At 35.0% G+C, this 12253-nt stretch overlaps 1 protein-coding gene across 1 annotated transcript; it reads right to left on the bottom strand.

Annotated features, from left to right (window-relative positions):
• Positions 1-8431: 8431 nt before the first annotated feature.
• LOC137725561 (uncharacterized) lies at positions 8432-11141 on the bottom strand. The gene is made up of 6 exons (XM_068464287.1): positions 10808-11141; positions 10083-10161; positions 9924-9983; positions 9193-9237; positions 9050-9106; positions 8432-8906 (listed from the first exon to the last, which is right to left on the bottom strand). The coding sequence occupies exons 1-6, from the start codon at positions 11050-11052 to the stop codon at positions 8814-8816; spliced, it is 579 nt and encodes a 192-aa protein (XP_068320388.1). The 5' UTR covers positions 11053-11141; the 3' UTR covers positions 8432-8813.
• Positions 11142-12253: the final 1112 nt, after the last annotated feature.

A 12253-nucleotide genomic window follows, 5' to 3' on the forward strand; every position in this document is an offset into this window, starting at 1 on the left:
ATGTACAACGGCTCAAAGAAATGAGACAAGGCACAAATTACTCAATTTACAAAAGCTCAACAAAGTGAAACAAGGCACAAATACTAAATTTAGAATAAATCAACGAAGCAGGAAATGAAACAATATCGAAGCAACAAATCCCCATCACAATAAGTTAACGGTCCACTACTAGCCCTCATATTTCATCACAACATGCCAATCATACAAATCAAACCATATTTCAAATATATACGTCAAATCTCATTTCATAAACATAAATCAATGACTAAGTATTAAAAATAACAATTCAATAGAAAATATATTTATAAAACCAAGTCATATCCACACAGGATAACAATTACGAAAACCGTGTAATCACCAATATCACATATATTAAAGTCACTCACCTGGAGCCCGCACTACGAATCCTTAGGTCGAATATTGAGACGTCCACGTCCGATTGTCACCTAAAACAAATACCGAATCACATCATAGAATTTATCGATAAAAAACGTAATCGTAGCTTGTACAAGTCGTCTAGGACACGCTAGATGAATTCGGGATCCATTGACCAAAAGTCAACTATGGGTCAAAGGTCAACCGTCGGGTCTACAACCCTTGCAATTCAATCTGGAAGATCCGCACATCAGATTTTGGATCTATGACTTCCTCGTTATATCATAGAACGACATACTAAAATTTCATTACGATCCAACGATTGGATCTCCACCAATCGCAAATTCAAGTGGCAGTTAACGTTTGATTTTACAACTTAGAAATCAAATTCGGGAAGATCCGTATGTCGGATTCTCAATCCCTATGTTCCTAATGTACTTCAATATTTTGTACAATTACGTAGTTAAGTTTGGTGCCGATCCAACGGTTGGATCGTCAATTCATATAATGACCAAGTGGTGGTCTCTGTCAAAACTATAGTTATACGACAAGATTTCATCAATTGGACGTCATATATGAAATCAGGGCATCCAAATTAGCCTAGGAAGGTTAGGTGGGGTTTCAACCCACTCGCCGCCGGCCACCCCGACTCACCGAAAAATTCAACTATTTCCAAAAATTACCAAATTTTAGCAGAATGAATATCTTAATGAGTAGAGTAAGTTTTATACATGTGGCCAAGTCTAATTTAGCTGAAAAAATCCCCAAATTGGCTCGTACACGTCGGAAACCCTATAATGGGTAAGCTTCGATTCTCCTTCCTTGGTGTTTCAACACCACTACAACTAGTTGGGTCTTGTTCCTGGGTCCAAGGAGAGTTGATTAAGGGTGATGGTGGTTGGTGCAACTTGCCAGAACGGTGGGATCGCCATCGATTACCTTTGGTGCTCCGGTGAAGTTCCTCGCGAATTTGGACCTAAAATCCTTCGATCTTGGGCTGGAATGGTAGTGGGGAGGTTGTAGAAGAGGTTGCAAGTTGGTGGATGTGTGAATTTCAACGGAAAAAATGGTGAAAATAGTCGGAATAAAACCAAGTTGGCCGCAGGTACACCACGTCAACAGGAAGGGAAGGTTATTTCTCTCTCTTCCTGATTGGTCATTCTTCCCCTCCCTCACCTCTGATTGGCCCCTTAAAATTTGTACCTGATTGGGCCAGTCCTCACCTTTGATTGGTTACCATTCCCACATGGTGGAAGTTTTAATTAATTTAAAATCTATAGTTTAGTAAAACGACTTCAAATGTCCGTAACTATACCGTTAAAACCCGGATTCACAAACAGCTTTCGCTTATCCGTTCGTGGTTTCGAGATTTATTCGAAAACATTAATTGTGACCTCAAAAGGTCAACGAATTTTAAAGATTAATTACGAAAATTCAAACCCAACAACTATTCGATTTAATTCCTAAAATTTACGGAATTAAAAATTAACTAAAAAAATGTAACCCAAAATACGAAATTTAATAACGAAAATACGTAGTCATTGGTGAAATTCCGCGAACGGGATTTCACATGGCATATGCCACGTATGCTCTGACATGTCAAAACTTTAATATGCTGGTGAACATTTATTTCACCAAAATTTTGATATTTTTTATTTTTTTTATAGAAAAAGAAAATATTATAGCGAAAAACCTCATACACAACCAGTACCAATTCAATCAAATTGAAAAGCCAGGTGAGCACAGGGAGACAAGTCGTTCAGGCATGACACATTTGCAGTGGGAAGTCATAAGCATAATTCATTTTTCTTAAATTAGACTCAAGATTTTTATGTGCATAATTTTTCCGTTTTACGAATTTAATTGGCTAAGCCTTAATGATGTTGTTGATGAATCTTTCCAAAAGTCCATTTCTCTTTTTATCACTGACTAATTTTTTTTCTTCGTTGGCAGTCGAGCCAAAAGGTTCTTGCGGTTTGAATCAAATGCAAACTGTGCATGTAAGTATATGTGCTGCACGCACACATGCATATAAACTAACGAATATATATATACACACACACACACATAGATTTTTGAGGTCCAGGACGACGCCAAAAAATATGTCATCGCTTCATATAAAAAAATTATTTGTTTTTACATGTACGACATCGATAAAATTATATTTAGAAAAACACTTCAAACTCAATAATTTAAAAACATGGAATAACTAATTTATTTTGTATCGAAAGAAGGAAACCGAAAAACTTCGGGCTTACAAGTACATAGATTTTGTTTTCCATCTGAACTTTTAAAGTGTTTTTTGTATAAATCGCGAATTATTTTTTTCTTATTTACTAACCTCGTCAATGTAAGACTAAAAAAATAATAATGTTTTCGAGTCTTTAAGAATATGTATAAGTAATGAATGAACACTAAATTAAACCTTTTGATGACACGTAATATTATTTACAAATTTGCTCTAGAAATTTAATCTACGTGTTACTCTTTGTTGAAGATTGGATTTGAATTGGAACGGATATTAAAAAATAGCAACCTATATAGCTACTAGCTAGTAAATAAATTAACAACCAAACAAAAATTTGTAAAAATTGAAAAAAAATAAACATGCACATAGCATTTCGTCCAAATTTAATAAATTTATACTGTTATGAAAAGAAATTTGTAAAAATTAGAATGTAAACAACAAAACCACCAGTACTAGTTAAATAAGCACACATGGTGTTTTGAACCTAAGACCTCCTCATTAATTTTAAACAACAAAACCACCAAATCTAGTTAAATTTCTTTATCACTAAATCAAATTTTATAAATTTATACTCTTATAAAAACATATATAAATATACCACCCTAATAATTTTGGTGCCCCCCATTTTTTGGGCCCCGGACAATCGCCTTGCTAGCATTGGGCCTAGGCCGGGCTTGCATGATTTCATGTGTTAAGCCATCTTCAACCGATTCGGCCAAAAGACCATAGGACCGAAAATATTGCAAAATGACACAAAAAAGGTCTCCAAACAAGGGTTTGTCGGCCCCACCGAGCCAAAACCAACGAATCAAGCCAGTGGGCTGGCCATCTCCAACCAGCCCGCCCGATGAGCCAACCCACTTTTTCTTTTCTTTTTTTTTTTTTTTTTGTTCTTTTCCATTTGCACAAACCACTTTAGAGTTTAGGGTTTAAGATTTTTTTTGCCCATCCCATTTTTTTGTTTAAATTTCTAATTTTTTTCCTACATCATTTCTCACATATTTTTCACCATTCCATACTATCTTACCTCATTTTATTTCAACTCTTCAAATTCGATACTATAACCCTTTGGCCCCTCAGTTGGAGATGGTTTTTTGTCACAAGGCTATGTTTGGCCTATGGCCCTTTGGCCCCTTAGTTCGAGATGGTATAAAATATGGCCTAGCACTATTCATTAAAATATTAATTTCTTGGAGGACTATAGGGCTAAAGCGAGCCATCTGGCCCTCCTTCGGTTGGAGATGGCCTTAAAGATTGTACTTATTGTTAAATAAAGGTTCTGCTAACAAATGTGTTTAACAATATGATCTTAGAACTCCATCCTTCTACTCCATTGTATGACTAGAACCATATTTAGAACTTTGTATATCTGAAATGTTATTGATCAATTGTAACTAGCCCTGTTGCTATTTGCTAATGACAGAGGCTAGGAAGATTGTACTTATTCTGTTCGTAGATGCAAGGCTAGAAATTAAGTTTGTTTAGGGTTAAATCAATTGATGCTATAGTATTTGTTAAAATTGTTAGATTTAGGGTTTGGTAAATTGTTTTTAGAGATGTTGTTTTTAAGGTACCTTTGACTCTTAATTGCCATATGGCATTCAATGAATGAGTACTCTATTGCTTGCTGGGGTTTACCCTTTGGAGCATTTTATTACGTTTCTTCTTTCTTTCTGACTGAAAACTTTAGACACTATAGGTGAATGCAGAGGCTGCAAAACCCGGCCCGAAAAGGGGACGAAAGCCAGCAATTCGACTTGCTACTGCGATACACAGGTATGTTGAAAACTTTCCCAAATCCTCTGTGCTTACACAATTATACAGGTGTGTATGTACAGCTTTATACATGCATCTGTGGAAATACATACATTTGAGCCTGATTTTTGTTTTAGATTTATATGCTGGTTGTCAGGTTCTAGCTGTGTGAAGTTTATGTCTTTAATTTTAATTTTTTTATGAAAGTAGCTCATGTTTGCTTACCCGGCAGTGGTTGTTTTGATTTAGTGGTTAAAAATGGAAATTTCACTCGCAATACAAGATTAATTAAGGTTCATGCATGCATCATTGGTGTAAATTTGAGAGATGGAATGATATGCGTGTAAAATCACTTCTTTTGGTTTTTTATTGCATTGTTTAGGTAGTGAATTACGCAGAAAATGGGGAAAGAGAGGGGTACAATTTATTTAAGGCAAAACAATAGCATTTAAGTTTAGTTGGTTAGTGATGATTAGAGTAAATAAGGCGTCCTCTGCATGTTGCTTATGTTTCTTCTGTTTCATATGGAAACAGGCCTTTTGCAAATTTTTGGCTTTGAACATTTGTGCTTGGAAAATTAGCAACTTGAACAAGCACTGAATACTTTTTATGTTTTTTATTAACTGCTGAAACAAGTACCTACCCTGTAGGACACATATTTTGTCATTTTAACTACAAGGCCAAAATGTGTGTGAATTGCATGTTGCTTCTGTTTCTTATGGAAGCAAAACTTTTTTGCCAACCATGTCTTCGTGATCAAGAACGTTCAGTTTCTTCCTACTAATTGTGCAATGTCTTTACATGTCAACTCGGTTGAATATATATAAAAACTAAGCTTCTTATCTTATCGACCTCATACACTCATGTGTCCATTTGTTCATTCATAATTGTGTTGATTCCCGCCGCAACCAAAGATGCAGCAGGGATGACAGCGACACAGATTAGCCGAAGATTTCTCACATTCCATATATTCGAAGATTCTCACATTCCATATATCAAAAGTATGTTTTTTAATTCTTAAAATCATGTTACGGAGTTCAGGTTATATGTTTCTCTTTTATTCGACTCAGTTACTACATAACAATAACAAAAGTTTTGTTCCTTCTCCCTCTTCTTTTAAATCAGTTGATTGAGAAAGCATATAATCATTGGATTGAAGGTAGGCAGCACCTTACCAAACTACAACAAATTTGTATTGGAAATACCAAATTTCATGGTGTGCAAGACCACGCTTCTCCGAGATTACTTGTATTCCAGTTTTATGTACAAACAACTTCAACATTGAAATTAATCCATGTAAGCTTTTCAAATCCGCACCAGCTTATTTGTTAATTTGCTCTATTTTGACATGTTTAGCATCCTGACTATTGTAATTTGACACCCATCCCTTCAGTGGCCTCGCGAGAGGAACTCTTTGCGAATGAGGTCTCATCTTTACATCGTGCAGAAATATGAAATCCGTGGATTCAAGTGGTTCTATCCCGAACTCAATAAAATCTATATTTCGCCCAAAACTGCATGGGATATATAGTTAAGAAGTGGAAGTTGGCGATAAACAAAGAAGATTCACTAGTCGACTGGATATCACTTGTGCACAGGGATGAAACATTTGTAAAGACATTTGATTCCAAAATTGGTAAAATCGCTTCTGTAGTGTCTTTACAAATGTCTAATCCCTGTGTACAGGTGATATCCAGGTTTAGACATTTATAAGGTCACTGCAGGATCGTTCTTACCAGTTCTAGAATCAAATGTCTTAACATATATCTCATCCCTTCGTACAGGTGATATCCTGTCGACTATCAAATCTTTTTTGTTTACCGTCAGAGACATTTCTTAAACTCTTTTATCACATCCAGTTTTGAGCAAAATATAGATTTTACTAAGTTCGAGATACCTTAAATCCACGTAGATCAAAATTCAGCACAAGGTAAAGATGGAACCTCATTTGCAAAGAGTTCCTCTCCCGAGGCCACCGAAAGAACGGGTATCAAATTACAATAATCAATACTCTCGAAACTAGCGTCACTTGATGCTCAAGAACTCAGTCTTGCTTGGGGTTTCAAAGCTGAACTCAAACGGCTTCGCCAGTCATTACTCACCATTTTCTTGGGAGCTGTTTCTAACCAACCACAAGATCGGGTCAAGGCGGTGGAGGATTGGGTGATTAATTTACGAATGATTAAAGTTTGCCAATATTTTAGCACATTTAGAAGTTTATGCAGAAAAAAAAAATCCATTTTTTTCAAGAAAATCATTACAAGAAATGAGAAAAGCCCAAGCAATTTCAAGGTAATAGTACCTAGAAACCAAAAAAAAAAAATCAAACAATTTCAAGATTACGCTACCTGGAAATAAACAATTCCACCAGAAAGAAACAATCATGGCCAGATGAGTAAACCCCTAATAATTTCAAAAAATTGGCACTTCCACAACTGGCACTTCAGTTTGTATTTTGTAAGACAAAAATAAAAGCAATAATACAAATAAAAATTCGGAGGAATACTTGAGACCTCAAAGAAACTTCAAGATGATTTAATAGCAACTGATATATGAAACCCCAAATAAATAAAAAAATTATAGTAGCAAATAAGAATCCAAGTTTATGATACATAAAAAATTAAAATGTTGAAAGAAGAAAAATTGTGATCCAGTAAACATTGGAACACATCTCCATTGAAAGGAGAAGGTTCAAGCAGAAAGGATATCGATTTACGCACAAATAAAATCCTGGAACCAGTGAATAACATTCCAAGAAGAACTAGGTGCGACCCACACATTTCACACCAAACACAAACCATAAACCAATCATATTAAACGGAACTCAACCTCGAAAACCATCTGTAAAATATAAAGACAGAGAAACACGGAGAGAGAAAGGGAGAGAACTCTTCCGCTTGGGCGGAGGCTCAAAGCCGTTGCGGAACTTGTTAACCCTAATTGCGCAAGGGGGTTTATATAGGAGCTGTGGGTGTGAGAAATGACTACTTTGTCCCTGTTAAATCCACAATTCGATTTATCAAATTGTTTTGTTTGTAATTTTGATGTACAATTGGAAAATAAATCTTTTTCTTAACACACGTAGGAATATTAGCCTTTGGGCCCTGTTCTTTCTTAAAGTTGTTAACTCATAATATCATGTGGCACACCGTGATTCGTTAAAAATCTTATCGAAATCTATCATCAAATATTTTGAACAGATTATGGCACATGACGTGATGAGATTGGTTAAAAATCTTATCGGAAATATATCTTCAACGATTCTAAAAAGATAACGACACGCAGCGCAACGGAATTGGACAAAAATCTTATCGAAATCTATCACAAAAAATTATATTTTCGGATAATGACACATGTCGTGACGAGATCAGTTAAAAATCATATCCAAAATTACAAACAAAAATTATTTTTTATTATTGTACGGAATAAAAAATACTAATATTTTATTGCCTATTGTCATTGTTATTCAGTTTAAGGGTAGAAATGCAAAAAGCAATTACTATGAAATTGCTCTAAAGCAAGAGACAATCGCCTATTGGACGGTAGTACATTTTTTAACACGAAATATTGGCATCTAACACTTAAATTTAGTTGCATGAGATAAGAAATTTTTCTTCATATTAAGTAAACTTGGTTGCGTGAGATGATAAATCTCTCTGTATATTAGGCTTTCTAAGTATTGACGCAAAAAGATCATTTCTTCACTGCCAATCGTTTGTGAGTTAAACTCACTGTCTTGCCACGCCTTTCACTGACTCGCTTGAGTCAAACTCGATCACAAGGATCATTCATTCTTCGCTCTCATTATATCATCCGCAGGGATCGCAGCAAACAAGGTCTATATTATCATATAGAAACAACCGCATCGGCACTACCGGCAATGTTTCGCTAACCAGCAGGCAACAGAGTATGTAGATAATTATATCCAAGATCTGTTCGAAGTTGTTGAAATACACAAAAACCAACTTGTTTATGTCCTTAAATACACAAAAATAACATGCAGCCTGCATTCTGCACATACATCACCCGGAATGAACGACAAACGGTTAAAAATTACGAGACAAAACAAAAACTTTTACTTTAAAGTGATAAAATACCCTTTACAAATTGATCAATTAATCTGTTTATTAGCATGATGCACAGGCAAATCATCAAACAGCTACCAAGTTTGCTACACTGATCAATTTGAAAAAGCTTACCGGGGTGAATCCTCGATATAAGATAATATATAATGACAGTACGAAATGAATACTAATACATCGGCCAAACCAAAGTTTTTCAACCACTGTAATTGGCGAACATGAGTGCAAAATACGACTCTTTGCTAAACTTGGAGCTAAGACAAAGTCCTTTCGAAATCGTTACGATGAGGGAGCAGATGCTGGAACTGACTCAACTCGTTCATTCACTCGTTGATTCCATGGACTCCACAACATCAATCAAAACTAGCATTTAAGAACTTCAGCAATTCATTCCTTTTGTCTTCAGCCGCCTTGTCCTCCTTTGTCTTCTCAAGTTTCAGTAGAATCTGCAAGACGAAAGAACACATATTTTCTCTTTCTATTTTTAGCCACAACGAACGAACAAGAGATAGACCAGCGCAGATGCCCCTAGCATCTCTAATAAATCTTTGATAAACAGTACAGAAATATATTACTCTGCAAGGCTTACCTTTTTTCCAGAGACAGCACTGCGACGAACTCCGTTATCTTTGTCACGCCCTAAAAACTGTAGGAAGCAAAATGTTATTTCACTGATACGATAAAATAAAAAAGAATATTGAAGATGTAATTATAAGAGAGCGAAATGAAAACCTTTGAAAGCTGAACGGGGCCGCTACTTCTCTCATTCTTCTGTTTCTATATATGGCTCCCATTGCCAGGAAAGAACACAATCCAGACACATTATCCAGGCAAGCCAATGAGCACCCAGTCATCATGCCACAGACCCCAGCTCCAATTTCGAAGAGCCAATCCATAAAACAGGCAGAAAGTACTATAAGCACCTCAGCTATTGAAACATAATATCTTATGCATCTAATGGCCAACATTGTGAATGCAAGAAACTGTGTGTGCGTGTGACAATTTAATTAGCAGAACACAACAGGCAAGAGTGACGAGAAAATTTCCTATGTGCAACTTCTCGTCCAATTTTTTGTTTAGTCGTACTAAATTTATTTACCACACTCTGAAGCTGGATCAAGATGCATCCACAACTATATAAACAAACCCAGTAGTGTTCCACCATATATCTTAGTTAAGCCATGGTCTGGATCAGACAATGAATCAAATTTGAACAAAAAGACACATGGAGGCAAGATGCACGATCAACTTCCACGTCTTGTCTTACTGTCTCTATATCTTTTTATTACTCTGAAGTTGGAGTACAATGCATGTATAACAATTTTAACAAATGCCGCAAAGTTGACAATAAATAATTTGTTTAAGCAAAAAGCTACAAAAGGACAATGATAAAAGCCTTAACACAATTAAAAATAGAGCAATCATATGGAGGCAAGAGCTCTACATTAAGCATACTGGCCTACCTCTTTGAGTTTCCTATTATGTTTACGTCGATGAGTCTTGCTCTGGTCCTTTTCCTTGCCCTAGATGGAAAGGATCAATTAAATGCGACCAACGGACTTGCAGAAGATGTAATGTAAATTTGTAATATAATTACATTACAAGGAATGCCGAACAAGCACCTTCTTATCTCTGTCACTCTTCTTGCGCTTCTTTGACTTACTAGATGTTTCAAGCTCACTGTCCAAAGAACTATCACTTCTACATTAAACAAAAAACAAAAGATGTTAAAAGGAAAAGCCATCCAACTGTCGCCATTAATATTCTAACGTGCATCTAAACCGCACTGCCTAGTAAGATAATGATTTCAAATTGAAATTCTAAAGCAGAAAACCCATAACACAGCATATGAATCACTTCAGCAACTCAAAATCTTTGCCTAATAGTCATATAGCCCTTATCAATTACCTGTAGTCGACGCACCTCACAGGGTCCACACATCCTCAATATAATCCACTACTTTCCCCTTGACAACTAAAGCTTCCGGATCGAAAACCATGCTTCAATTTAACTTAAAATCGATTTTAACAAACTGATGCATGTTTTTTTTTACAAATTAAAAGATAAAAGACCTTAACTTTGAGCTCAAACCAACCTAATTTTCCCATCCGGCCGTTTTGAAACTTTCCAATGTTAGCTATGGGAACTACACAAATCACCAAATTGCATACAAATTGCAATAATTTACATAACCATGTTAAACGCCGAATAAAATAACTAAAATTAGGGTTACTCAGAATTAGTCACAATATTCAAAACCCTAACCAAACAGAGGATAAAACTGATAACAAAATTAAAGCCACCATACATAAGCCCAAAAAATAAAAGAAGGGTTTTGTAAATTGACCTGTAATCGGAAGGAGAGGAGGAAGAGTAAGAATCCGACGAGGAGTGGCGGTGGCGGTGTCTGCGACGTCGTTTAGTGTTGGAGCGACTGGTCTTTTTTCGGATCTTGAGGGCATCTTTGTCTTTATCCTTGTCTTTATCTCGGCGACTGCGGTGGTGGCGATGATGTCTGCGGCGAGATACAGACGAAGACGACGAGGACGCGTCCGATGAGTACTCAGACAACGATGAGGACGAGGCCACCATGTCTCAGAGAGAGAGAGAGTTTGAGGCGACGAAGGGTTTGAGAAACTGCAGTTCGGACCAGAACTAGAAGAAACTTTTATTTGGGGGTTCAAAACGAAATAGCCTTTTGGTTGAAGTTTTTCTTTTCCTTTGGGACACGATTTTGGTCAATTAATTACGGTAGTGGGAAGCAACTATTTGATGTAAATGATATTTTATTACGGTGGTAAAAAGCAATTATTTTTAAGAAACTTTAATAAAAAAACTTTAGGTACTATTTATTTTAACAAAAAATTATATTTTTACATTAAAAAGTCAATCATGATACTATTTATTTTACATTTTATTTTGTCATTATCCTTAAAACTCAAAGTTTTTAAATCATTTTCATTAGTTTTTCTTTATTTTTTTAAGAGTGAGTTCAATTATCTAATTACATGTTTTTATTTCTTTTATACTCATTTTATATTTTTTTTAAATATTAAAAATCGAGTAAAATCTTCTAATATTATGCATTTTTCAACTCCAAAAATTCTAATTAATATCTTACAACAAAAAAAAAAAACTAATATACTAACATAAATTATGTACAAAACATTGTACCTTAACTCAAGTAACAAATATATGAATATATATTATACCTGTAAGTAAGATATGAAACCTAGCTAAAAGGTAGGAAAAAACATAATATACCTATAAGCAAGACACATGAATTTGTGACACGTTGATTATAAAAAAGAATCTGTCATATAGATATATAAAAATAAATTAACCTGTGATATAGGTTGATTATAAAAATTAAAAATAAAATCTATAAATGGGGTTTAAAGCAGAAGGAAGAACAAAAAATAACAAAAAATAAAAATAAAAAGAAATAATCAAAGAGATAATTAGGAAGAAATTTGATTTTTATAATAAATCTTATCATTGAATAGATAATTATTGATAATTAAATAATTAAATTTAAGGAATTGGACTTATTTTAATAAATTGGATTATTCCTACTATTGGCTAAAAAAATTGGACATATATCAAGTTTTCCCTTTTTTTTATACATGGAGAGACGGGATCGATTTTCACTGATTTTTCTACCTTTTTTTAGTAATTAAATATCTAACTCACTAACCCTATGACCAAATGAGGATTCTTTTTGGATACTCTTTGTGAGGATCCTGGGGATCTTAAAATCGGATTCGATCATAGTATATCGTGCGGTCAGAAA

The sequence above is a fragment of the Pyrus communis genome, chromosome 2 (genome assembly GCF_963583255.1).
Source record: "Pyrus communis chromosome 2, drPyrComm1.1, whole genome shotgun sequence".
Lineage (NCBI taxonomy): Eukaryota > Viridiplantae > Streptophyta > Magnoliopsida > Rosales > Rosaceae > Pyrus > Pyrus communis.